A 24956-nucleotide genomic window follows, 5' to 3' on the forward strand; every position below is an offset into this window, starting at 1 on the left:
CTATCAACATTTAATATTAAAACTGTTTGGCCTAGAAAATCGGGTCATTTGCTCCTCCCAGGGGGCACTAATGGAGTGCAAACAATTTCACGCCCGGACGTGGCGCTGATAATGACTCCCGCTAAATTCTGTGAGCGTTTAGTGGTGATAGTAACGCCCCGCTGTGCTGGCGATGACAATGCCATCACCGTGCGCAGCACCCCGTTATCACCACGGACGATAAATTGGTATTGCTCCGCTCGCAGGGCAATAGTTAAATGAGAGGTATCAACCATTGAAAAAAGATTTTGCCTTTTTTTTCCAGCTTGGCGCTTTGATCGCGGGGTCAGTACCAAATTCAGTCAGCCCAGCACTCTGCTTGAGCACCAGGCTGTTGGCACTGCACCCCCGCTTCCCTTAATGAAAGGAAGAGCCCCTCCTATGCACTCCAGTGTGCACACTGCGTTCCTCTCCCTACTCGTCCGCCCCTCTACCACTCCAGAAAGGAAGTGGAGCACGTTATTTCCTTTCGGGGGCGGTAACCCAAATTTAGCTAGTGGAGCAGGACTTCTACACCTGGCGCAAAATATCCTGCCTCCTGGATGTTACCCCAAATGAGGCGCAACAGAATTTCACCCCCTTTATTTTCACATTCAGAATGGAAGTTCTGTATGTAGTTGCATTTAATGGTGTAATTGCAAGGTCTGGCTAATAGGTGCTACCCTTCACAGCATGCTTACAGGCAGCACAGGTCCTTCAAGGACATCTCGGAGGAGCTTTGTGTTTGAAGGGTGTGATCGTCCAAGACTGCCACTGTACATCAGTGTGACCTTTTCGCAAAGATCTGCAGCCTCGCTCCATAGCCAGAATTGCTCTGCCTGTGACTATGGCCCTGAATGGTTCTGGCACCGGATCTGCTAAAGCAGCCACTGGTAATCTACGTAACATTAGCCTGAGAGTAGTCCATAAGATAGGTCGCAGACGTGCTCTTCAACAGAGCTGCAGAGTTCATCAACTTTGGCATTACACTCAGGCAGCAGAGGGAGAGAGCCTGGGAGTTCTAGCACATTTCTGGATTCTCAGGGTGCAGGGTACCACATGTGGTACACATGTAGCTTTGAAGGTGCCAGCAGAATAGCTGCTAACATACATGAACAGGAAATGATTCCATTCACTAACTATGCAGATTGTCTGTGAGGCCAACCAAAAGATCCTGCATGTGAATGCCAGGCAAGGAGGCAACTGCCACAACAGGGTCCACTGAGCAACCGGCTTCAGGCCACAAGCTTTTTGTGAGGCAAGGAGGACCTGCTGGCCCCACAAAAATTAGTCCCCCATGACTTTTGGAAGCATTTTTGGAGCAGGCTGCAGTGGTCTCTTTAAGGACCGCTGGTTGTGTCACTCTATGTTCAATACCATTGGGTGGAGCATGTTCGACACACGCTCCACGCATTGGCACCTGAAAGTCACTTCAGGCTCTGATAACCATCGTAAGAGCAAGATTTACATATATGTAACATATTTAACTACGGCTCCTGCCTGTTTCAGGTGAGAACACTGACTACCCATAGTATGAAAACCGAATCAGGCAGCATTGTTTAATAACATTTCCTTTGTCTATCGCTCCAATTTTCAGCATGAACAGAGCAGTGAACAGATGAAAATGACCCCCATATCTCCTTTTTTACAGTATTATCAACTTGTCCTGCCACCCTCTAAGACTGCAATGTCAAATGCTTATTAGTTTTCCTTCCTTTGAATTTCAATCTTCTTTATTGTATGTGCACAAAATATTTTTAATAGAAAATGACAAAATCCTAAATGTTCTTTAAACCCACAAAGAAATTCCCCATTTAAATGAAAAAGCACTTCCTTACTCTAACCTTAAACTTCCACTTGCTTGAAATGCGACTATATATATATTGGTGTACAAACAGTTCTGCAAAAGGAGAGATCTGTGCAGACTCATTCACATCAGCACTATGGCAGTCTTCTGCTGTTGTTTCAGCTATCCTTCAAATCCCAATTCCACCTTGGAGGATGAGGAACGTGTAAGAACACTAGGATTCACATACCAGACCACAAATGAATCCTCTGGAGCTGCATTGTGTTCTCGTGAAGCTAGGCCATTGGGTGTCCCAGGAACGAGCACTGTTCAACAGAGTGCACAAAACTCATGTCGTGGTGCTGCAAACCCAGGCATTAAAAAGGAAGACAAAGAATTGTGCAAGAGTGAAGTTCCACATTGCTCAGAGATCTATATAGTCCAGTTTGATTATATGGCAAGGACCCACGAGGAGCTGAGCGTGAGGAAAGGAGAGCACCTGGAGATCCTCAGCAAGGAAGGGGATTGGTGGCTTGCTCAGAAAGTTTCGAAAGGTTCTAGAAAATCATACAAATACAAAAAATACTGCTCTGGGTTTGTGCCTGTCGAATTACTCGCAAAAGGGAAGAGCTTGGAGGGAGAACCGTGAGTATTAACCACATGTAAAACGATATCTCACCTGTTGCATTTCAACCGTGAAATTGGTAGCAATCCAGGCAGACTGAGGCCAAATACAGTCTCCAACCACAGCACAGTTGAAATCAGCTCACTCAGCACAGAATCGGGTTTGAACCTGGGTCCTTCCTAGTCGAGTGGGTCAGTACGTTTATCCAATAAGTAACTGAGCCATTGAGGAAAATCCTAAGCACGATCCCCACACAATTTTTAATTTTATTTCAGGAGGTCATATCAAAATAATAAAAGTATAAAAATACAAATATGTATTGCTTTTGAGTTATAGGTTTTAGCATTAAAAAGTATGATTGTGCTTCAATAAAGTGTCATTTAAGCTTCCTTATCCTATTAGAATGATATTCATGGTTTAGGTACAAGGATAAATGGTTTGATCTGGAGTTGTCAGCCATTTACACGTTTCCTGGGATTTCTGCCGAAGTTACGGCGGGAGATCAGGAGAGCCCCTGTGGAAATTCTAACCCAAAGTGTTCTTTCATCTCATTGCCATTTGTGGGCCTTGCTGTTTGCTGCATTTTTTTTAAATTGTTCTTCGGATGTACATTGTACTGACAAGGCCACATTCATTGCCCATCTCTGGTTGCTCTGAAAAGATGGTGGTGTGCCTTCACAGGCTTAAAAGGATTTTTTTTTTAAATGTTGCTGAAAGGAATGCATTGGAACACGAGCAAACAACTCCAAGGAATGAACAGAGGCAACTTTAAGCCGCCCGCTCTTTGAGAACTAAACGATACATGGAGGTGCTAACGAGGGCTCACCATTTCCCGCAGTCTAAAACACATTCCAGCAATCTACTGTCATCGAGTGCTAGTCAACTCTTCTGGGTTTGACTTTCCTGCTTTCTGGGAATTCCAGATCATGAAATTGTGCGGCAGAAAGTGCCACAAACAAAAAAATGGTGACATTCTGTAAAGACATTTTGAACAGATAAAGAAATCTGAAGATCTGCTTCAGGAACTTGAGGTTTGCTCTAAGTAGCAGCAATTGGTGTAATGCTGCTGTAGTTATACTGTGGTAAAGGAATGACAGCCTGGTCACAGTTATTTGATAAATGGTCTGTTGAATGGTCCTCCCTGATAGGGTGCACTATCTTTCTCTTTCAGATGCTGACTGACCTGTTGTGTATTTCCAACAATTTCTGTCTTTATTTCATATTTTCAGTATTTAATTTTTGTTAAATTTAATGTTGCAGAAAGTGGACTTTGGCCTGGAGTCGGCTTTAGACCAGCTCCATAAAGTTTATTAAATTGCATGGCTTTAAAGCCATATCAAGGGACCCCATATAGTTACATGGCAGCTAACCATGACTCCTCAGACCTTGAATTCAGCCTTTCATTAAAATTGCAGAGCTTGTCATGTTACCATAATGGAAACGCTATCTCTAGAAAACGATGTATCCATCACTTGCTTGACAAATCTGTGCACAGCTGTTTGATAGCCTGGAATAACCCTGTGGAAGAGAAGTGAAGGACAGTTGTGACCTTAGCAGTCACAGGCAGAGTGGTGTGTGTGGTGGAGGGAGGCAGAACATCAGTTTGCTTGTTGATGGCTTCCTCTGGAAAGTGAAGCTTCCATGTATATTGCATGGTAGAGTACCTGTGCCTGTATACTCTGGTGTGGTGGTACAGGTGGCAAGATGCCATGCTCGTGTAGTGCAGCCTCACCATCTGCATCTTTCTGTTGTACTTTCTTTTTTCTTCCCAAAAGAAAAGGTGGAAAACATTTTCCAATGGAAAATCTATCATGTCCCATCTCAAAATGGCAATTGTGATAAATGGGAGCCCTTACAAACTGGTACGAAGGCAAATGGCAACAATATAACTAAAATAGCAATAAAAATGGCAGTAGTAAGGTTTTTACTGCACCTGTTCTGGTGCAACTTTTTTCTTTTGAAAGTTATTTCTGTTTCAGGTTAGTGACTAACAATCCAGGACACCTCAATTATACTGGTGTGATGCTGAATCAGCATAAACAAGACAGTAATTATTGAAAATAGGATATATATTATCACCATGTTACATATGGTATTTCCATTGTCCTCCATCAAGAATTGACTTTTATCTTACAAAAATAAACTGTCCAGAGAAAATGATCTGGTATTTCAGTACATGGGTGAGGAGGGCAAGGATAGTAGTCAAGCTCCATTTGCCTGAAAGATATAATTGTTGAGAAGGAATCTTGTGTTTCTTTGTTCAGTGAGAAAATGTCTCTTTTGTTCTGAGATGTTAGAAGCTACCTGGACCAGCTATATATAACCAAGCAGCAATTGTAGCTTATGTAATTCACTGTGACTAACCATGTTAATTAGTCATGTGGGCTGATTATGGAAGCTGCCTTTTGTGAACAGGAGTAAACCGTCTTGCGAGACAGCCTGAATTGTAACAACATGTTCAAATTGGGCAAATATAGGGCTGATATCAGCAAGCTGTTCTTTACAAAATGGGGTAGATCTTGACTTTGTGCGATCATGCAAAACGAGTGATAGGGGGTCGGCAGCCCGATTTACATCTCTTTAGATTTTTCTTTCCATTGTCTTCAATGGAAATAAAAATTGGGAGCAATTTAAAATGGACTGCCGACTCGCTATCACCCATTTACACTATCGCACTAAGTAACTATCTACCCCAACAAGTGAGCAATGCCCAATGGACTTCTGGGCAGGTCATTGAATCAAAAACCCTGCCGTAATTTAAACAATGTGGTTGGATACTGGGGAGATTGTAAGGTCTTTCTGAATGAATGAGTTAAAGTAGATTGAATGGCCTTCCTGATCTGTATTTATCTTGTGACCTGTTTAGAGTTAAGGATAAATTGTGGAGGTATGTATTAAGTTCAATGGAGATTTTGGGGGAGAAATTCAAGTTTGCGACTCCCGTTATCGCCCCACGGGGGTGCGAACGAGTGCAAAGCATTTCTCGCCCGGGGGTGGGGGGGTGCTACCGGCTCCCACAAAACCAGTAGAGCCGCACTCCCACCGGTAGTGCTCCGGGCCGCTGCGCCTCCGCCGATGATATCATCGCTATGCGCAGAAACCCGTTTTTGCCTCTCAGTGGAAATTGGGCAGCGACCCGTAAGGCTGCCACAGGCGATGTCAATGCCAGCCTCATGGGTCGTGAACCAGGTCGCACACCATTTGCGAAAATTAAAGGGGAGGTGCACTGCGCAATCGTTAATTTTCGGCCGACTTACCAGTCCAGCCTCCGTGAGGTTTGTCGCGGGATCCGTGCCGCGATGGTACAGCTCGGCACTCTGCTTCTGTGCCAAGCTGTGACCACAGCACCCCACATCCCCAGTGGCATAGTGGAGCCCCCCCCCAAATTTCTGTCGAGCTCGCAGCGTGCCCTCCCCTTTAATTGAAGGGAAGGGTCCTGGGATCACGTCAGCGCTACGTGGAGTGGCCTCGTAGCGCTCCGGCTTTTGTGTGCTTTGCGCCCCAGACCCACCCCCACTCCACTTCCTCTCGGGGGCGGTAACCCAAATTTAGGGCGCGGGGCGGGTCTTCTGTGCCAGGTACAGGAACTCCCGCCTCACGAAGGTTACTGCCCCCAAACAGGACGATATGCAATTTCGCCCCCTTTGCGCTTTCTCTTGATTACATTAAGATTATAGAATTTTTAAGCCTATCTCCTCAGGAGATTAAATGGAGTAGAATCTGTGATCAGTTAGTTTAAAATCTGCGGATGGAAAAGCTTTATTGGGTCCAATGGCCTTGTTCTATGCTTTCTTGTGTTCTTATATGAACTAAATGATCTTTATTGGTAAAACTGAATAAGCATTGTATATTCTGGATATCTTTCATAATACTTTGCAAGATGTTGTTTTTGTAGATTTTAACAGTGCACTAAAAAATTGCAAATTATACAAAGAGGAAAAACATCAACTGATAATCCATTTTCAATGTAGTTAGCCTCTGCATTGCAAAATAGCAAGTTAACTCGTGTATTGATCACTTAACGTCATACTCATTTCCATTATAGATGGTATTGTGGAAAAATGTCCCGATTTGAGACGGAAAACCATCTCCTTTCTTCCAGTCAAAAAGTTGGCTTGTTTCTTGTCCGTAAAAGTGAAACGTTACAGGATTCATATGTATTATCAAGTAAGAAATCTACAACACAGTATAAAATGGAGTAACAATAAGACATCTTGGTTACACTATGTATAATTAACACAGGACCTACCAGATAGAGACACTGAACGTCTGTCAGCAAATTAACAGACAGTAATCCAATCAGTGGGTTTCGATGGCATCATAAAGTGTGAAAGCGAAACCCAAGTAGTTATTGTTATGTATGAATAAAGAGTTTGACTAGATACTGTGAGCTCAAAGTAAGTTGTGACCGTAGTCCTTTATTGCAGAGTGTCTCTCTAACCTGTGAGACCTCCTTAAGTACAGGTGCTCCCAAGGGATTGTGGTTGCACAAGGTATTTACAGGTTTACATATAGAACAGTTATGTTCATCATTTGAGTCTCTTGATTGGATTACTTACTCAAGTCCATTAAGTCCAATATGGTATTTTTTGTGATATGGTTTGATGGTAGTTTTTCTCATTTGTGTATAGTAGTTGTTATATTTCACGTCAATTTGTTTTTAATGGTCTGAAGTTTGCGTATGTCCAAATGTTTATTCCTTGTTTGCAAATATACTTCTTTAACCAAAATGTAAAGTAATTTTGCAAAGGGGGCCCTCAAAAGGCATTAGGCCCCCTTATTTGCATAGGCAAAGGGTCTAATGCCTGTTTCAGGCATGTGCCCTGGACACCTACAGTGGAGTCTCTACCAAAATGTCAGGTGGCCCACTTTTGGCATAGCATACACATCCACACATCGGCTGCCATATTGGACCCTTAGGTGCCCGTTTTATGCCTGTAAAACAGGCACAGTGCGATCCAATTTCTAGGCCAATGGCTAGTAGTTGAGATTTCCACTGCACTTGCAGTGATGTTACAGTGGTTTTGAGGGAGCAGCTTCTCCTGGTCAATATTGGATCAGTGCAAAGGGAGCTTTGCTTTATATTTCACCCATGGGAAGAATTAATGCTGGCATTAAGTGGAAAACGTGGAAAACTAGGCGCGATTTTGACTTTTCAGTGTCCGACCACCCACTTCCAAAATGTCACAGGCCTCTTCATTGGTGTTAATGGGGCAGTAAGTCTACCAACACCATTTTAAGTCCATTACCGCCCCATTATTGCCAGGCAATAGAAGTCAAAATTGACACCCCAATGTTTTCTCCAGCACTGGCGTCCCTCACAATAAGGAACATAAAATTCACAGCAATCAATATAAATATCAAATGTGGTGATTGATTATTAATAGGGATTATTTTTTTCAGCTAATGTTGGAGGATCAGTCGTTCATTATGTGATTTTAGAAAAAGAAAATGGTAGACTTCACATAACAGGAGATCCAGATTTTGCCACTATTCATGAACTGGTTGAGCATTATAAACATAATGTAATATACTGTGGTATTAAATTAAATCGGTCAAGCAAAAAGGTAAGTTCAAAAGCAGAACTATATTCAAATAACTTGTACAGAATTTTGAAAAGCTATTCTTTCAGTTCTCTCAGCATTCTGAAATAAGAAAGTGATTGAATGTTAAATACCTTGGCCCCCGCCAAATCCTCAGAAAATAATCCCAGTGTGATCATGCCTTTCAGCGGTGACTCCACTGGAGTATGAGGGTGCAGAGGGAGGCATCTAATTTGCATGGGGCAGATAGATGCCTGTGGCATTATGGGCACATCTGTTCTATACAGCCTGAAAATCTGGCATCTGCCCATATGGAGCTGGGGGCTTGTGCTTGTCCCCTCCCCAAACCACAGCCATGGTCCCCTCAGCCATAAGTGTAAAGGGGCTGGTTAAGATTTATTTTTCTGGAAGAATTCTTCGTTTCTTTGGAGGTCATTGGTGGGGCCCAATTTCATCCATCTGGAGGGTCGTTTGCCTCAACTCACTTGGCTTTCCAGTCTTTAGAGCTTCCTTAGGCTAGAAATTGCGTAGAGCCGCGTTTGGGGCGATAACTTTTCAGGAAATGTAAAAGTGTCTGTGGTGAACTTCCACTTTAGCGCTCCAAGAGGGAAGTGGAGCGCTAAATCAAGAGCTACCACTTCCCTTAGAGCACAAAAAGGAAGTGAGAGGGGAGGTATCAGCAGACCGCTGAGCATTGTTTGAGTCAGCGCTGCCATCTTTACAAGCTCCTTCCCTCCATTAAAGGGAAGGGCCAATGCTGGGTTGAATAAATCTTCAGGCTGTGTCTGATGGGCCATAGCATCTGCACTACATGCATAGCAGTCCCAAGCACTCTAAGAAAGTGCAGGGCTGAGCAATCGCGGGGGCAAAAGAAAGCAGGAGGCACCAGAATGGGGAGATCAAATAAATGTTGCCTATCTGACCTCCACTGCCTTTAAATATAACTTCCCAAGCGGCCAAACTAGGTGACAACGCCTCCTGTAGCTGCCGTTAGTGACGCCAGGCGATGCTGCAGGGGGCGAAAGCGAATATTACATCCGGGGTGGTAATGGGGCGTTGCGCATCGGATGATGTCACGATCTGCATGGTGCAAGAGAGTGAGGCAGTAAGTGTTAGCACCAGCGCAAAACCACCAGGGAAGTTCAAAATAACCGTGCCCCGTTGGTAAACCGTTAGCACCCCATTACTGCCCCCGCAGGCGCAAACAGGAGGCGCAAACCAGGCCAATTTCTCCTCCCTTGTATCATCCAATAAACACCTGTGGGATCCTCTCTGGCATTGTGAAAGCCATAAAACTTCACTTGGGTCACTCAGCACCATACCCACTGGTTAGCAGATTGTTCCAAATGGTGAGCTGTGTGCACTAGATCCTCAGGTGAGACCTTTATCATCTGCAAAAAGGAGCTCTGTTATACTTTTATAAATGCCCAGAATTGACACTTTGAAGCCCTCTCTTTGCTTTGGCACCAAATCATCATCATAGACAGTCCCTCGGAGTCGAGAATGATTTGCCTCCACACTAGAAATGAGTTGTCAGGTGAATGAAGAGTCCAATGTGGGACCTACAGTCTCTGTCACAAGTGGGGCAAATGTTGGTTAAAGGAACAGGTGGGTGGGGTGCCTGGGTTGCCGCGTGCTCCTTCCGCTGTTGACATTTGGCTTCAGCTTGCTCTCGGCGAAGAGACTCGAGGTGTTCAGCGCTTTCTCGGATGCTTTTCTCCACTTTAGGCGGTCTTGGGCCAGAGATTCCCAGGTGTCGGCGGGGATGTTACATTTTTTCAAGAAGGCTTTGAGGGTGTCCTTGAAGCATTTCCTCTGCCCACCTGGGGCTCGCTAGCCGTGTCGGAGCTCCGAGTAGAGCGCTTGTTTTGGGAGTCTCGTGTCGGGCATGTGGGCGATGTGGCCCGTCCATTGGAGCTGATCGAGCGTGGTCATTGCTTCGATGCTGGGTATTGGCCTGAGCGAGGACACTGACGTTGGTGCACCTATCCCGCCAATGGATTTGCAGGATCTTGCGGAGGCAGCATTGGTGTACTTCTCCAGTGTTTTGAGGTGCCTGCTGTACATAGTCCATGTCTCTGAGCCATATAGGAGGGTGGGTATCACCACTGCTCTGTAGAGCATGAGCTTGCTGTCAGGTTTGAGGTCCTGGTCTTCAAACATTTTCTTCCTCAGGTGACCAAAGGCTGCACTAGCACACTGAAGGCGGTGTTGGACCTCGTCGTCGATAGTCGGCTCCTGAGATATGGAAAATGGTCCACATTGCCCAAGGCCTCGTCGTGGATTTTGATAACCGGGGGGCAGTGCTATGTGGCGGGGGCAGGTTGGTAGAGGACCGTTGCCTTACAGATGTTTAGTGTGAGGCCCATGCTCTCGAACGCCTCAGTGAAGGTGTTGACGATGGCTTGGAGTTCAGCCTCCGAATGTGCACAGACGCAGGCGTCATTGATGAAGACACTGAATAAGATGGATGACAATTGACAAGCTTGCCACATTTCTCTTTTTATGAGTGTTAATTTAAATGAGTCTCTTGCTGACTCACATCTCTTAGCAAATGCCTTCTGAAAGTCCATATAGACAACATTCATACTCACTCCCCTATCCACCGTGCGAGTGACCTCCTCAAAAAATTAAACTACATTAGTCAGACACATTACACATCACAAATTCATGCTGATTCTCTGATTAGCTCATATTTGTCTGTGCTCACTCACTTTCTCTGTGATGATAGATTCCAGTAACATCCACACAACGGAGGTTTAACTGACAGTTCTGTAGTTACCTGTTTTTTCCCTCCCTTCCTTCTTAAGTTATAGAGAGACATTTGTAATTTTCCAATCCATTGGCTCAATTCCTGAATCTGGAGAGCTTTGGAAATTATGACGAACGTGCTGCAGTTTTCTCACCTATTTATTTTAATATCCTCGTATGTAAACCATTTGTTCCTGAAGACTTATCTACCTTAAGTACCATTATGTTCTCCATTACTATGTTTTATTTGGGTTAAATCTAAGTTCCTACTTTTGACTTATTTTTAGGTTCCTTTGTACTGCTGGTATTTTGTCACTGTAAACACAGATACACAGTTCTCAATTAACAAGTCTGGCATTTTCTTATTCTCTATTATAGTCTCATTCGCATTTCTATTTAATGGGCTCACATTCCCTTTAACCGCTCTTTCTTTGAATATATTTATAAACCAAAATTTTTTGCAGTTACTTTTTGATAACACTTGAAAGTTTTTTTCCATGTTCCTTCTGCACCTTTGGTTACTTTTTATATCCCTGTTGGGGCCAGCACTCTGCATATCAGGCAGACATGACTCGCACACTACCCAACTTCCAGGCAAGCTTATACATGATCAGAAAATATAGGCTACTCTCTCTGGAGGTTTTGGCATTGATTATTGGCATGCAGAGTGTTAAGGTAATAAGGATTGCTGTGCCTGTTTATATAGGATCTTTAACGTAGTAAAACGTGTCAAGGCGCTTAACAACAGAATTGCAAGACAAAATAGATAAATTTGACACAAAGCCACAGAAGAAGAAATTAAGGCAGATGACCAAAGCTGACCAATAAGTTTTGTTATTGTTTGTTAGTAGCAGGAGTCAAAGTCAAAAACTAGCACAGAAAATACTAAGGAATAAATTCAGTGTCAAATCATATGAATCCATGCAGAAAAGTGCCTCTGGAAATACTCCAGAAGTGTAAGTTGAATACAAAGAGGGCAGAGATCCAGTATAATGGGTTCCTCTGCTCCACATCCTGGAAATAAATGGTGTTGCCAGCATTTTTTTACCAGTTTGATAATATCACAGTATCCAATCTAATACATATTAGAATTGGCATGCTAAAGTAACAGTTAAAGCGAATCATTACTTAAAAGAAAATTACATAAATATTTACAAAGGAAACCACTAAAAAGATATAGAGAAATAGGATTAGAGTAAATATTTCCACTTGAAGAGCCAGCACTGGCACAGGAGCAATGGGCAAAATGGCCTCCTTCTTTGCTCTAATTTCTATGATTCTTTGATGAAATCTTTCTGTATGATTTTAAAATCTCATCAGTAAAATATTCTAAACCTAGCTGTTATATCCCATTCTGACTGGTATTTACCTAAATTTATGTGTTCTTCCTAAATCAGTAATCAGTAATTGTTTATCAACAGAAAAAGCCAACTCTTCGTCACTTATCATATAACACTGTGGACAAATGGGAAAGACCAAAAGAAGAATTTACTTTAGTAAAGTGCATAGGATCTGGCAATTATGGAGAAGTGTGGAAAGCCACCTGGAACGACAATGTACCTGTTGCTATTAAAATGTTGAAAGCAGGTAATCGTATTTTTTAAAAGCAATTATTTGATTTGAATTAGTTTAGTGGGGTGATTTTCAATTCTTAGTTGTTAAGAATTTGTGCAAATCTTGGCAGATTGGTAGTGAGCTACCAACATGCAAATTTCCGCGGTTAGATCACTATCATAATTGGATGGGTGCCGGAAGGTAGTCCAGTGATGGAACCAGAAAATTGCCATCCAGTGAAAAAAGGAGAAAGATGGTCTGCCAGCTTCTCTGGAGTAAGCTGGAGGTGCCAGTAGCAGAAGCCAGGAGCAGAAGGGAGAGCATATTTGGAGGAAGGGAGGGCAATTCTCCCAGTGGTAACAGCAAAGTGGAGGGCTGGTAGTGCCTCCTTTTCCAACCCACACCATGTCACTTCAACAGCTACTCCTGGCTCTGCTGTATGCCTTATTGCTAGCTTACAGTAGAGGCATTTGACAAGGTGCCACATAAAAGGTTACTGCACAAGATAAAAGTTCACAGGATTGGGGGTAATATATTAGCATGGATAGAGGATTGGCTAACTATCAGAGAACAGAGAGTTGGGATACATGGTTCATTCTCTGGTTGGCAACCAGTAACTAGTGGGGTGCCGCAGGGATCAGTGCTGGGTCCCCAACTATTTACAATCTATACTAACAACTTGGAAGAAGGGACTGAGTGTAACATAGCCAAGTTTGCTGATGATACAAAGATGGGAGGAAAAGCAATGTGTGAGGAGGACACACAAAATCTGCAAAAGGACATAGACAGGCTAAGTGAGTGGGCAAAAATTTGGCAGATGGAGTATAATGTTGGAAAGTGTGAGGTCATACATTTTGGCAGAAAAAATCAAAGAGCAAGTTATTATTTAAATGGAGAAAGATTGCAAAGTGCTGCACTACAGCGGGACCTGGGGGTACTTGTGCATGAAACACAAAAGGATAGCATGCAGGGTCCTGCGCCAAAAACAGTGCCGGCAGCTCTCCACATGCGCGTTAGAGTGTGCGCGCATGCGCAGTAGCTCCTGCCCCCAGCCTCTGTGTGCGTGCCGCAGTGTAGGACCCAATGCATCCCGCCCCTATCCCGGGCCTTGTGGCCTGCCGCACAGACCGGCACAAACCGGCCCACTGCCTTCCCGGGCTAGTAGGCCACAACAAGCAGGTTGGTGCAGGGCCCAAGCCAGGACGGCGGGGATGGGGGATGGGGGGGAAGAGTTTTGATCCGGGGGCGGGGGGGAATTTTTGATCTGGGGGGGGCGGAAGTTTTGATCCCCGGGGGAGGGGTGGCAAAGTTTTGATCCCCGGCGGGGGTGAGGAGTTTTGATCCCGGGTGATTCCGAACCGCAGGGTGGATTCAATCACCGACTCCTTGGGGGTAGGGGATTCCGATCCCATGGGCGGTCAGATCCCTGACCTCTAGGGAAGATCTGATCCCCAGACATGTCCGATCTCTGACCTCAGGTGCTGTTCTGATACTGGAGGGTCTGATCTCTGACCCCGGGAGGTAGGGTTGTTTGTAAGGGGCGGGCTGATGGTAGGTGAGCTGAGGCGGCTGGGAGAACATAAGAACATAAGAATTACGAGCAGGAGATACTTCTATTTTTTATTTGGATTTTTTGAAAAAATTATGTAAATATGTTTTGTCTCTTTACTTCTTTTATTTTTGTAGTTTAAGCTTCCATGAATTCTTCTGTTGTATAGTAAATTAACTTTGCGAAGTTTGTCATATGATGTCCTGTATAGCTGTTTGATCCTATTCACATTCTTTAGTCAAGTCATTAAGTTCTGCTGGCCTCCGATGTAACTACCTGCACTGATTTCTTAACTCTCTGCAAAGATTTTCTGTGCGGCCACAAGTGGCCACATACGCTGGCCTAAGTTAGTTTGGAGTAACTATTAGCTGTCCAAAGTGGCCTAAATGGCCAAAACGCGCATAGGTGGTTAGTAACTCCCCCTTTTGAAAAAAACTAAACTAAACTAAAAAAATCCTAACTAACTCACTTACACTGGCGCAAATTGAATGTGCAAAATCAGGATTTTTAAGATACTCCAGAAAAATCAAGTTGCTCCAAAAAAAACGAAGCAACTCCTGGCCAATTTTGAGCCCAAGGTCCTTCACTGACAAAGACGTGCCAAATTCCTGCATGAAACAGAAATCTATATTTACACTGCTATCCTCATAAAAAAGAAAGACTTACATTAATATAGCACCTTTCACAACCTCAGGACGTTACAAAGTGCTTTACAACCAATGAAGGAACACTTTTAAAAGTGTAGTAAATTAGGAAGACATGACAGTCAATTTGCACACAGCAAGCTCCCACTAACAGCAATGTGATAATGAACAGATAATCTGTTTTTTTAGTGATGTTGATTGAGGGATAACTATTGGTCAGCACACCGAGGATAACTTCCCTGCTCTCTTCAAAATAGTGCTATGGGATCTTTTGCGCCCACCCGAGAGAATAGACAGTTCTCAGTTTAACTTCTCATCTAAAACATGGCACCACCAGCAGTGCAGCACTCCCTCAGTACTGCACAGGAATGTCAACGTAGATTTATTTTTGTGGTGAAGTCTCTGAACTGGGACTTGAACTATTCCTAATAGTTTCAAGCATTCACAGAAATGACCTCAGATATAAAAACAGAAAATGTTGGAAATACTCAGCAGATCAGGCAGCATCTATGGAGAGAGAATCAGAGTTAACGTTTCAGGTTAATGACCTTTTGTCAGAACCCCACTTTGTGGGCTCAATTTTCCCCAAAGCTAATTTTTGGTGCACTTGAATAGTTATGCGCGTTTTTTGGGGGCCTAAGTATGCCAAAAAAAAAGTTCTAAGTTTTCCCATTAGATTTCTTCATTTTGGCATGGCCTAACCTGTCCTTTAGTTTTGGGGGTGAAGCCTTGATCTGCGCCAGAAAGATCAGGCTGCCATGGTAACTAGGGACACAATGCGAGCTAAAGCTACAAAGTGAAACATACAGCCAGCTCGCAACACATTAAAACACATTGCATCAATTTAAAAACACATTAAAATATATTGCAGCAACTTACCTGCCAGTCCGCACCCCTGCCCGACATCCCAAAAAATGGCAGCCTGGTCCCAGTCTCTCCCACTCTCTCTCTCCATCTGCTGCACTTACCAGCCCTGATTTCCTTACCTGCGCCAGTTTCTTTAACTCTCCAGAAGGTTTTTCTGCACATACGCTGGCCTAAGCAGAACTGGAGTAACTCTCAGCTGGCCAAACTTGCCTAAATGGCCAGAATTGGCATAGGTGGCAGGTTACGCCCCCTTTGGCTGAAAAAAAAACTAACCTAAAAAAATCGTAACTAACTGAGTTATGCGTGCAACTTGATTGGGGAAACTGTGTTTTTTTTAACAGGCCAAAAAAAACAGCCTACTCCAAAAAAAAACGGCGCAAATCACTGGGGAAAATTGAGCCCTCTGTTTTTATCACAGATTTCCAGCATCCATTGTATTTTGCTTTTGTATTAATGAATTCAGATCTTTACGTGCTCAAGCAGGTTTACTTTCTATAAGAATATTCACCCATAAAATCTATTCATCCTATTACAACTTTTTCTTAAATCTTTGTGTCGGTTGCTTGCGTTCCTAATCAACCTCTGCAAGGTGGTTTTTGAGTAAAATGAGGTTCAGCAGTGGGTTGTTCCCTGGCACTTTACAGGCGTAAGGTGATTCCTCTCTCAGGGAAGCAGCTGTCCCAGATGTGGATGTGACTGGTTGACCATATGTGTGAAAACTCTCTCCACTGCCTCCACATGAGATTAATGTTCCCTAATCGTAGCTCTTTTGAAGACTGGACCCCTGAGGTCTTTGTTCCTGGGTTTTGTAGCCAGACACAGTTTTTTTCTCCACCCTCCATGGACCAACAGCTCTCTCCCTTTCTAGCACTCGCTGGTCCTCATTCTCACTAGTGCTCACTGCTTCACCCCTTGTAGTTCAACATTTGATTGGCTTTGATATGTGCTCCTCTGCATTGGTGGGACATGTTGGCCCCAAAATTCTGATCATGACCAAAGTGGAAACCTGGTTGAAATCTTTCAACAGGAGGCAGAACATGAGCCTGAACCTGAGCCCACTGAGATTCTGCTCATATTTTAGTGAATTATTTTCTTGTGGGGAAACAAAGCTTCAGAGGAATTTCTATCGGCTGGAATTGATTTAATAGCTCAAGTGACCCACTTGCTTCATTTGGAGCAGAAGATGCCTAGGTAAATATTTTTACTGATCTTCCTTCCACTACTACAATTTTCCAGATTCTCCAATGGAATAGGTGTCACTAATGCACTTTACAGGTGCAGGTCACCTGCTCCAAGCATGCAAGTGACTCTGGGGCCAAAATTGCCGACCGCCTAAAACGACTCGCACCTACTGTTCTTGAAGTGTCCTAGCCGTCCCAATGCATGGGGCGGCCAAACCGGAGGAATTCCCCACGTGCTTTTTTTTGAAGCGGGGCGGAAGTGGCCTCATCATCGGGGCGAAAGCAGGGGGCTTGGCGGAGTGATTGACACTGCAAGTCACCAGCGCCGCACTGACGTATCACAACGTCCCTCCCCATCAATTAAAGGGGAGGGCCGTTGCGAACTCTGCAGCCACTTTAGTGGCAAACACTGGGCCACCAGGGAAGGTTTTGGCCAGGTCAGCAACCCTGGCAGATGGCCGACAAAAAAAAAACGGAGTCGCCGGCAGTGCCACCTCCCCTTTAAGGGCAACTGCACCGCCAAGGCATAAAATGGGTACCGACACAAAAAGCTGTCGGGGTCACCGGCCGGCAGCAGCACTGCTTCCACAGGCCAATTTTTGAAAGGGGTAATTTCCCACTGGACACTTTCAGGAAGGGGTTGCCACTGGTTGGTAAGGGGTCAGTGCGTGCACGCAACGGCGGGAAAATGGGCAGAGTGGTCCCCTACACCGCTCCAAAATGGAGGAAGGGCAATGTTAAAAATGGCGGCCCCTCTGCAGAGACTCGGCAGCCCACCCGCACCATTCCATGGCCACTGCTTTCAGGCGGCCACGGGTCTTATAGAAAGGGGCAATTTCGGCTCTTCTGCCTCCACAATTTGGGATGGGCTATAATCCCTACACCTCAGGTAATCTTTAGGTCTGCTTCACCATTCTTCTGGCATTGGAACAACCCTATCAGAATTTCAGGGCCCTTGTGCATGAAGTCTACTAAGACTCCTAGGTATTTTTCAACTCCATCCCTCATCCTTTGGTATTTCACAACCATTTATGGAGTACATGTATTGCCCCCTTTTGCTTCCTATGTACAGTACATTGCATTGTTTATATTAAATTCTATAATTTCCAAGCTGCCTCCTTCATTTCCACTGTATCTCCCAATTTGGTAACATCTGCTAATTTGAACAATTTGCATTGAGATTCTGATTCTAGGCCATTAATGTAAATTAGAAACAGTAGTGGTTCCAATACCAAGCCCTGGGGCACTCCACTTCATACCCCAACCCCAACCTGATGTATTATCACTACAGCTTGTATCCCACCACCTGCAACATTCATAAGTCCTTTCTGACAATAAATGTACAGAGTACACACCAAAAAAAGTTACAACTAGTTTAATTCCCTTGAGTTCTGTGTCTCTGTTTTAATGTTTAGCTCCCCATTGGTTGACATTGATGAGAGTGGAGGGTGTGTGTCATCTATGTCCTAATCTTGTGTTCTTTCCATGTGTCATCTCAGTGGGAAGGGAACGTATGGAGGCACTCTGCTGCTTCTCAATGGGGACTTTGTAACTCCCCCCCGCCCCGCCACAAACACCCTTTCTGTTGGGCCATGTGATGGACCTGTCATTGTTGCCAGCACTTTGTTTTTCCTGTGCTAACTGGCTGCTCCTGTAGTTTTCTAAGGGGACTACTCAATTGGATAGATAGGTCATTGAACAGCAGTATCTTACCTGTATTTGTAAATGTCCTTGCTGAATCAAACTGTAATTATGTATTTACAGATACTACAGATTCCAGCAATTTTCTGAAAGAAGCACAAATTATGAAGAACTTCCAACACCAGAATCTGATCCCTCTATACGCTGTATGCACCAGAAAGCAACCTCTGTTCATTGTCACTGAATTGATGAAACATGGAGATCTCCTGAAATATTTAAGGAGCAAGTATCTGCAATACTTTAAGGCTAAACAATTTTTTAGATCATTCTGATCATTATGACAACCAAATATTGTGTTCTGAGAATATATTCAAATAGGTTACGTGCATCTCTTTTCAGGGTTTGAAGGCTGTTTTACAATTGCACAATTAATTGACATGGCAGTTCAGGTTGCTGCAGGAATGTCATATCTTGAATCCAAACATTACATTCATCTGGATTTAGCAGCAAGAAACATTCTTGTGGGAAACAACATAATTTGCAAAATTTCGGACTTTGGACTTGCCAAATTGTTAAAGGTAGGCACAGTATATACTTGTGTAAAAAAACAGTGATGAAGAACTTTAAGCTTTTGCTTACTATCAGCTTCCATTAGTATTGTCATGTGAACAACTTTACTCATATTCAAAACTGCATTTGAGCAGTATAACTCAGTGCTACATTTTATTTAAATCAGGCGGTGGGCAACTTAGATTATAATGTTCTATTTTTCAGGCTTCGATATCTGATTTTTTTTGTTTCATTTACCTTCCCATATTTACAATTCTACTTCTTGGTCTCCAAGTGCTCCCAGTTTAATAAAGTAAAGCATGCTGTACATTGTTGTAACAATGTGCCATAACTCTCAACCTCAGGGGTGCACCTTGCAAAGGGTCTGTGTGAATTTTCTCCTTTACACCAGCCACCATTATGCCCTCTATGTTGAGAGGTATATTTCCACTGGCTGAAGAATCTAGAACTCGGGGTCATAGTCTCAGGATAAGGGGTCGGCCATTTAGGAATGTGGTGAGGAGACATTTCTTCACTCAGCGGGTGTTCTCTGGGAATTCTCTACTCCAGTGGGCTATGGATGCACAGTCGCTGAATATATTCAAGATTGAAATCAATAGATTTTTGGATATTAAGGGAAGCAAGGGATATGGGGATAGGGCGGGAAAGTGGATTTGAGGTAGAAGATCAGCCATGATCTTATTGAATGGTGGAACAGAATCAAGAGGCCATATGGTCTACTCCTGCCCCTATTTTTTATGTTCTTATGTTCTTTTTGAGTGAGGCATCCAATTGAACAGCAATAGTGACAAACAAAGGATAGTTTTTAAGATGCAAACCTAACTGTACACTTCCACTTTGGAGCTCGCCTGCTGGCAGTGCATATTAGAACTTGGAATGCATGAGGTACATGACTTTTTAACCATTTATAATAAATGCATTGAAGCTGCATTAAAATAGTGGACGTCATATGACTGCATTAAACATTTGTTCACTATTACCGAAACAGTCATTGTTAATTAGTCTTATGATCCTAGAAGGTTATAAAAATGTGAAAGTTTGATTATGTAATTAACAAAAATGTATTATTGTTGCAAACTTCTCACAACAGGGTGTCACTGTTGCTGAAATACCTAATAGTCAATTTCCTATTAAGTGGACTGCTCCAGAAGTTGCAATTACGAATCAGGTTTCTATGAAATCTGATGTGTGGTCCTTTGGTATTGTTTTGTTTGAGATCACTACATATGGGAAAGTACCTTATCCAGGTAAGTGTATTAGTATACAATAGATCATTTTATTGACTGATAGTTTTTACTTCAGCTTAGACAGAAATTTTCTGAAATTGCAGGAATGTCGAATAGAATGGCCTTATTAGAAGTGGTCCAAGGCTACAGGATGCCATGTCCTCATGGCTGTCCACAACCCATCTACAACATTATGAGAGAATGCTGGAATGAAGTTCCATCTCAAAGGCCATTATTTAGTACATTGAAACTACAACTGGAAGACATCATCATTACCAATTTCAATCCTTTGTATTAACCATCTTTAAAATGAGAGTGGCTTTTATTTTATGTGAGATTACCTGTACCAACAAAATGAAAAAAGGCATCAAAATGAATATTGGGCCATATTTTGCAGTAGTCATAACAGTGAGGATAACAGCACTCAGTTATTTACGTGGAAATTGGACAGCATCGTCCGGCGCCCACACATGCGCAGTTAAACGTAAAAATCAGGATGTTGCTGTCTGAGATGCCCTGCTCCTGCAATAACTGTATGATAACGGTGTCTCGCCATCTGACTCAACATGGAAACACATTGAATGACATGAAATTCCTGTACTTATCTGATATCTGTGAAGTAAACTCACCACAAAAAGTTAGGGCTTGTCCATTCCAGAGTAAATACCATTTTAATGGGTTGATAAGTCATAATTACTACCAAACAACCTCTCTGATACTGAAAATTAACTGTTACAAGTATGGAGTATCATTCTTTCAGGTTTTAATTATTGTTTAAAATCTTTAAATTTTTTTTTTACTTTTTACTTTCTGTCTCTTTTCCCTCTCTCTTAATCCAATCTTTCTTTTGTTTTCTGTACCTGGTTTGACATTGAATGAAATATTATAACTGATACTTCTTGGTACAGACTCTGTGCTGCTCATTAACAAATCTGCAATCTGATTGGTTAAGGAGAGACACCGTTATTTGTCCTGTTCACAGAGGTCCCTCTGGAGGGTGCTGCACTTTTCCAACAGTTGGCTAACAGGAACTTTAAGTACAAAAGCCCATATAAATGTAGGCGAGCCCAAGGTGGGCAGAGGAAACGTTTCAAGGGCACCCTCAAAGCTTCCTTGATAAAATGCAATATCCCCACCGACACCTGGGAGTCCCTGGCCAAAGATCTTCCTAAGAGGAGGAAGTGCATCCGGGAGGGCGCTGAACACCTCAAGTCTCGTCGCTGAGAGCATGCAGAAAACAAGCGCAGGTAGTGGAAGGAGCGTGCGACAAACCAGTCCCACCCACCCTTTCCTTCAATGACTGTCTGTCCCACCTGTGACAGAGACTATAATTCCCGTATTGGACTGTTCAGTCACCTAAGAACTCACTTTTAGAGTGGAAGCAAGTCTTCCTCAATTTCGAGGGACTGCCTATGATGATGATAAAGTCTATGGACAAGCACCAATGTAACGAATGGTGAGCTGCTGACTGCAAGATCCAGTCCATTGTTATTGAATGTTTTAAACGTGCATGTTCAAATTCTTCTATTATCACATGGCCTTTGTATAAATATTGTACAAAACCACTATGCTTTCAGTTTGATATGTCAACTCTAAAAGTGAGTTCTTAGGTGACTGAACAGTCCAATACGGGAATTACAGTCTCTGTCACAGGTGGGACAGACAGTCATTGAAGGAAAGGGTGGGTGAGACTGGTTTGCCACACGCTCCTTCCGCTGCCTGCGCTTGATTTCTGCATGCTCTCGGCGACGAGACTCGAAGTGCTCAGCGCCCTCCCAGATGCAGTTCCTCCACTTAGGTCGATCTTTGGCCAGGGACTCCCAGGTGTCGGTGGGGTTGTTGCATTTTATCAAGGAGGCTTTGAGGATGTCCTTGAAACATTTCCTCTGCCCACCTTGGGCTCGCCTGCCTTTATATGGGCTTTTGTACTTAAAGTTCCTGTCACAAAGAAGTAAATGTTATAAAGTTAGTAAACCTATGCAGCAAATTTGTATTGAAACGTATCTTTTTACTTAGCACTAGAGTTTCACTGTGTTGCTAATTGCTCCGGAAAAACGTGCCAAAATATCTGCAGTTAAAGCTAAGCATGATTGTGAATTGCTATACAATGTCCAAAAAAATAAAATGATCTTTTTGATGTATTTATAAAATTACAGCAGTATAATTGCATACCATGCAATGCTTTCATTTTTACATTTAATACCACAATGCATAATCCAGACCATTATCAATTCTGCTTCTTCTCTGTTGCAGCTTTATAATTTCTTGTTTTGAGTACTTGTTTCCCTGTTTCTGTATACCAGATTTAGGTCAGCTTTCAAATGAGGAAATAAGAGAGCAATGTGTTCACATGTACCCGCAGTGTAGCAGCTCTTGGGCCCTGTATTATCAATACATGCCAATCTAGAAAACAAAGGAAGATGACCAAAAGTCTCACACAAGCTGATACAATCCCCAAAAGGCTGATGACTGGACAAACAGTTCTAAATATAGACTTATGACATAAGACGACAAGTACTAACTTTGAAAATGCATGGGGATGGTGTAACCTGTGTTGCAGGTATATCCAACATTCCATGGGCTAGAACCTCCACTTTCTTTGCATGCTTAACGCCCACTTAACGCCCATTTTACTGCTGAAATGATGTATAATGCCCATATATCACCCATTCTGGCACAAAATGGAAACTGATGAGCTTTTTTAGGAGACATATCACCGAGCGTTATTTTCCCAATGGGTTTAAGGCCGAGAAAAAATATCACCGCCTGCCCACTTTTTTTGGGCGGATTCAGCAGAATGGGCTAATTCAACGCCCATAATATCGTCCAGCGTTACTTTCCGCTCGGAATTAACGCCGAGATTCAATATTAACTCCCGCCCATTGTTTTTTGTCGTAAAGAGCATTTTTACCCAAATTAGCGGCCATGGAGATTGGCCATCTTCAATTTCACCACCTCGCATACATATCGACCACAATATCGCTCGCTCAAAAAACCGCCCACAAAAAGTGGAACTAACCGGAACGAACGCCAGCAGTGTGGCTGCCACTTGTTAAATCCCACCCTTATGTGAACAGCTGATATCGGAAAGATTTGACTGAAAGAGCACTGATGTGAGTGACAACGCTGACACACTGCTGTGTATGTGCAGCTCAGACATCAATGGTGCTCATCACCTTGGTGCCAGTTAAAGTTTACATTTCAGGACGACATCTTGGTCACAGGTCGGAATACAGTAAAGGATCTGCAGAACCTGGAGGAGGTTCTTAGGCGACTCAACCACCTGGGGCTAGGTTTAAACACTCAAAGTGCATTTTCCTGGCGCCTGAAGTGGAGTTCCTGGGAAGGAGGATGGCAGCGGACGGCATCAGGCCCACCAACGTGAAGACGGAGGCAATCGAGAAGGCACCAAGGCCACAGAATGTGACGGAGCTGCCGTCATTTCTGGGACGCCTGAACTACTTTGGTAACTTCTTACCGGGTCTCAGCACACTGTTAGAACCACTACATATCTTACTATGAAAAGGGGGCGAATGGCTTGGGGTAAAAGCCAAGAAAATGCCTTTGTAAAAGCGAGCAAATTGTTATGCTCAAATAAATTGATTGTGTTGCATGATCCATGTAAGCGTTTGGTGATGCGATGTGATGCGTCGTCATATGGCGTCGGGTGTGTATTGCAACAAGCTAATGATTTTGGGAAACTGCAACCGGTTGCTTATGTATCCAGGCATCTGTCTAAGGCTGAGAGAGCCTACAGCATGATTGAGAAAGAAGTGTTAGCGTGTATCTATGGGGTAAAGAAAATGCATCAAAATCTGTTTGGGCTAAAATTCGAATTGGAAACCGACCATAAGCCACTTATATCCCTGTCCTCTGAGAGTAAAAGGATAAATACCAACGCATTGGCCCGCATTCAGAGATGGGTGCTCACGTTGTCTGCATACAACTACGCCATCCGCCACAGAAAACTGCACCGATGCTCTCAGTGGGTTGCCATTGCCCACCACAGGGGTGGAAATGGCGCAGGCCGCAGATCTAGCCATGGTTATGGAACCTTTTGAGAGTGAGCAATCACCCATCACTGCCCGGTTGATCAAAACCTGGACAAGCCAGGACCCCTTATTATCTCTAGTCAAAAGCTGTGTGCTTCACGGGAGCTGGTCCAGTGTCCCAGTGGAAATGCAGGAAGAGATAAAGCCATACCAGTGGCGTAAAGATGAAATGTCTATACAGGCAGACTGCCTTCTGTGGGGCAATCGAATAGTGGTCCCCAAGAAGGGCAGAGACACCTCCATCAATAACCTACACAGTACCCATCCAAGCATCGTAATGACGAAAGCGATAGCCAGATCCCACGTGTGGTGGCACGGTATCGATGTGGACTTAAAGTCCTGCGTTCATAGATATCATACATGCTTGCAGTTAAGCAATGTAACCAGGGAGCCGCCGCTAAGTTTATGGTCTTCGCCCTCCAAACCGTGGTCTAGGGTACAGGTTGACTATGCAGGCCCGTTCTTGGGTAAAATGTTCCTTGTGGTTGTAGATGCGTACTCCAAGTGGATTGAATGTGAGATAATGTCGGCTAGCACGTCCGCTGCCGCTACTGAAAGCTTGCGGGCCATGTTTCCCACACACAGCCTACCCGATGTCCTGGTGAGCGACAACGGGCCATGTTTTACCAGTGCTGAGTTCAAAGAATTCATGACCCGTAATGGGATCAATCATGTCACATCTGCCCTGTTTAAACCAGCGTCCAATGGTCAGGCAGAGAGAGCATTGCAAACCATCAAGCAACGCTTGAAGAGGGTAACTGAAGGCTCACTGCAGACTCGCCTATCCCGAGTCTTGCTTAGCTACCGCACGAGACTACCGCACTGGGATTCCACCAGCTGAACTGCTCATGAAAAGAGCACTTAAGACAAGACTCTCGTTAGTTCACCCTGATATACATGAACAGGTAGAGAGCAGGCGGCTTCAACAAAGTACATACCATGATAGCGC

The 24956-nt window shown here is 43.7% G+C and overlaps 1 protein-coding gene across 1 annotated transcript in view; it reads left to right on the forward strand.

The window, feature by feature from the left end:
- The window catches only part of LOC139267494 (tyrosine-protein kinase Src42A-like), a 61385-nt gene extending 41132 nt beyond the window's left edge, over window positions 1–20253 (forward strand). Inside the window, exons 6-13 of the mRNA XM_070885911.1 lie at window positions 1988–2449; window positions 6475–6596; window positions 7833–7996; window positions 12145–12310; window positions 18283–18441; window positions 18559–18737; window positions 19820–19976; window positions 20060–20253. Of these exons, the coding sequence (XP_070742012.1) occupies window positions 1988–2449; window positions 6475–6596; window positions 7833–7996; window positions 12145–12310; window positions 18283–18441; window positions 18559–18737; window positions 19820–19976; window positions 20060–20253 (1603 nt within the window). The remainder of the gene's footprint in view (window positions 1–1987; window positions 2450–6474; window positions 6597–7832; window positions 7997–12144; window positions 12311–18282; window positions 18442–18558; window positions 18738–19819; window positions 19977–20059) is intronic.
- The last annotated feature ends 4703 nt before the right edge of the window (window positions 20254–24956 follow it).

The sequence above is a fragment of the Pristiophorus japonicus genome, chromosome 1, assembly GCF_044704955.1.
Source record: "Pristiophorus japonicus isolate sPriJap1 chromosome 1, sPriJap1.hap1, whole genome shotgun sequence".
Lineage (NCBI taxonomy): Eukaryota > Metazoa > Chordata > Chondrichthyes > Pristiophoridae > Pristiophorus > Pristiophorus japonicus.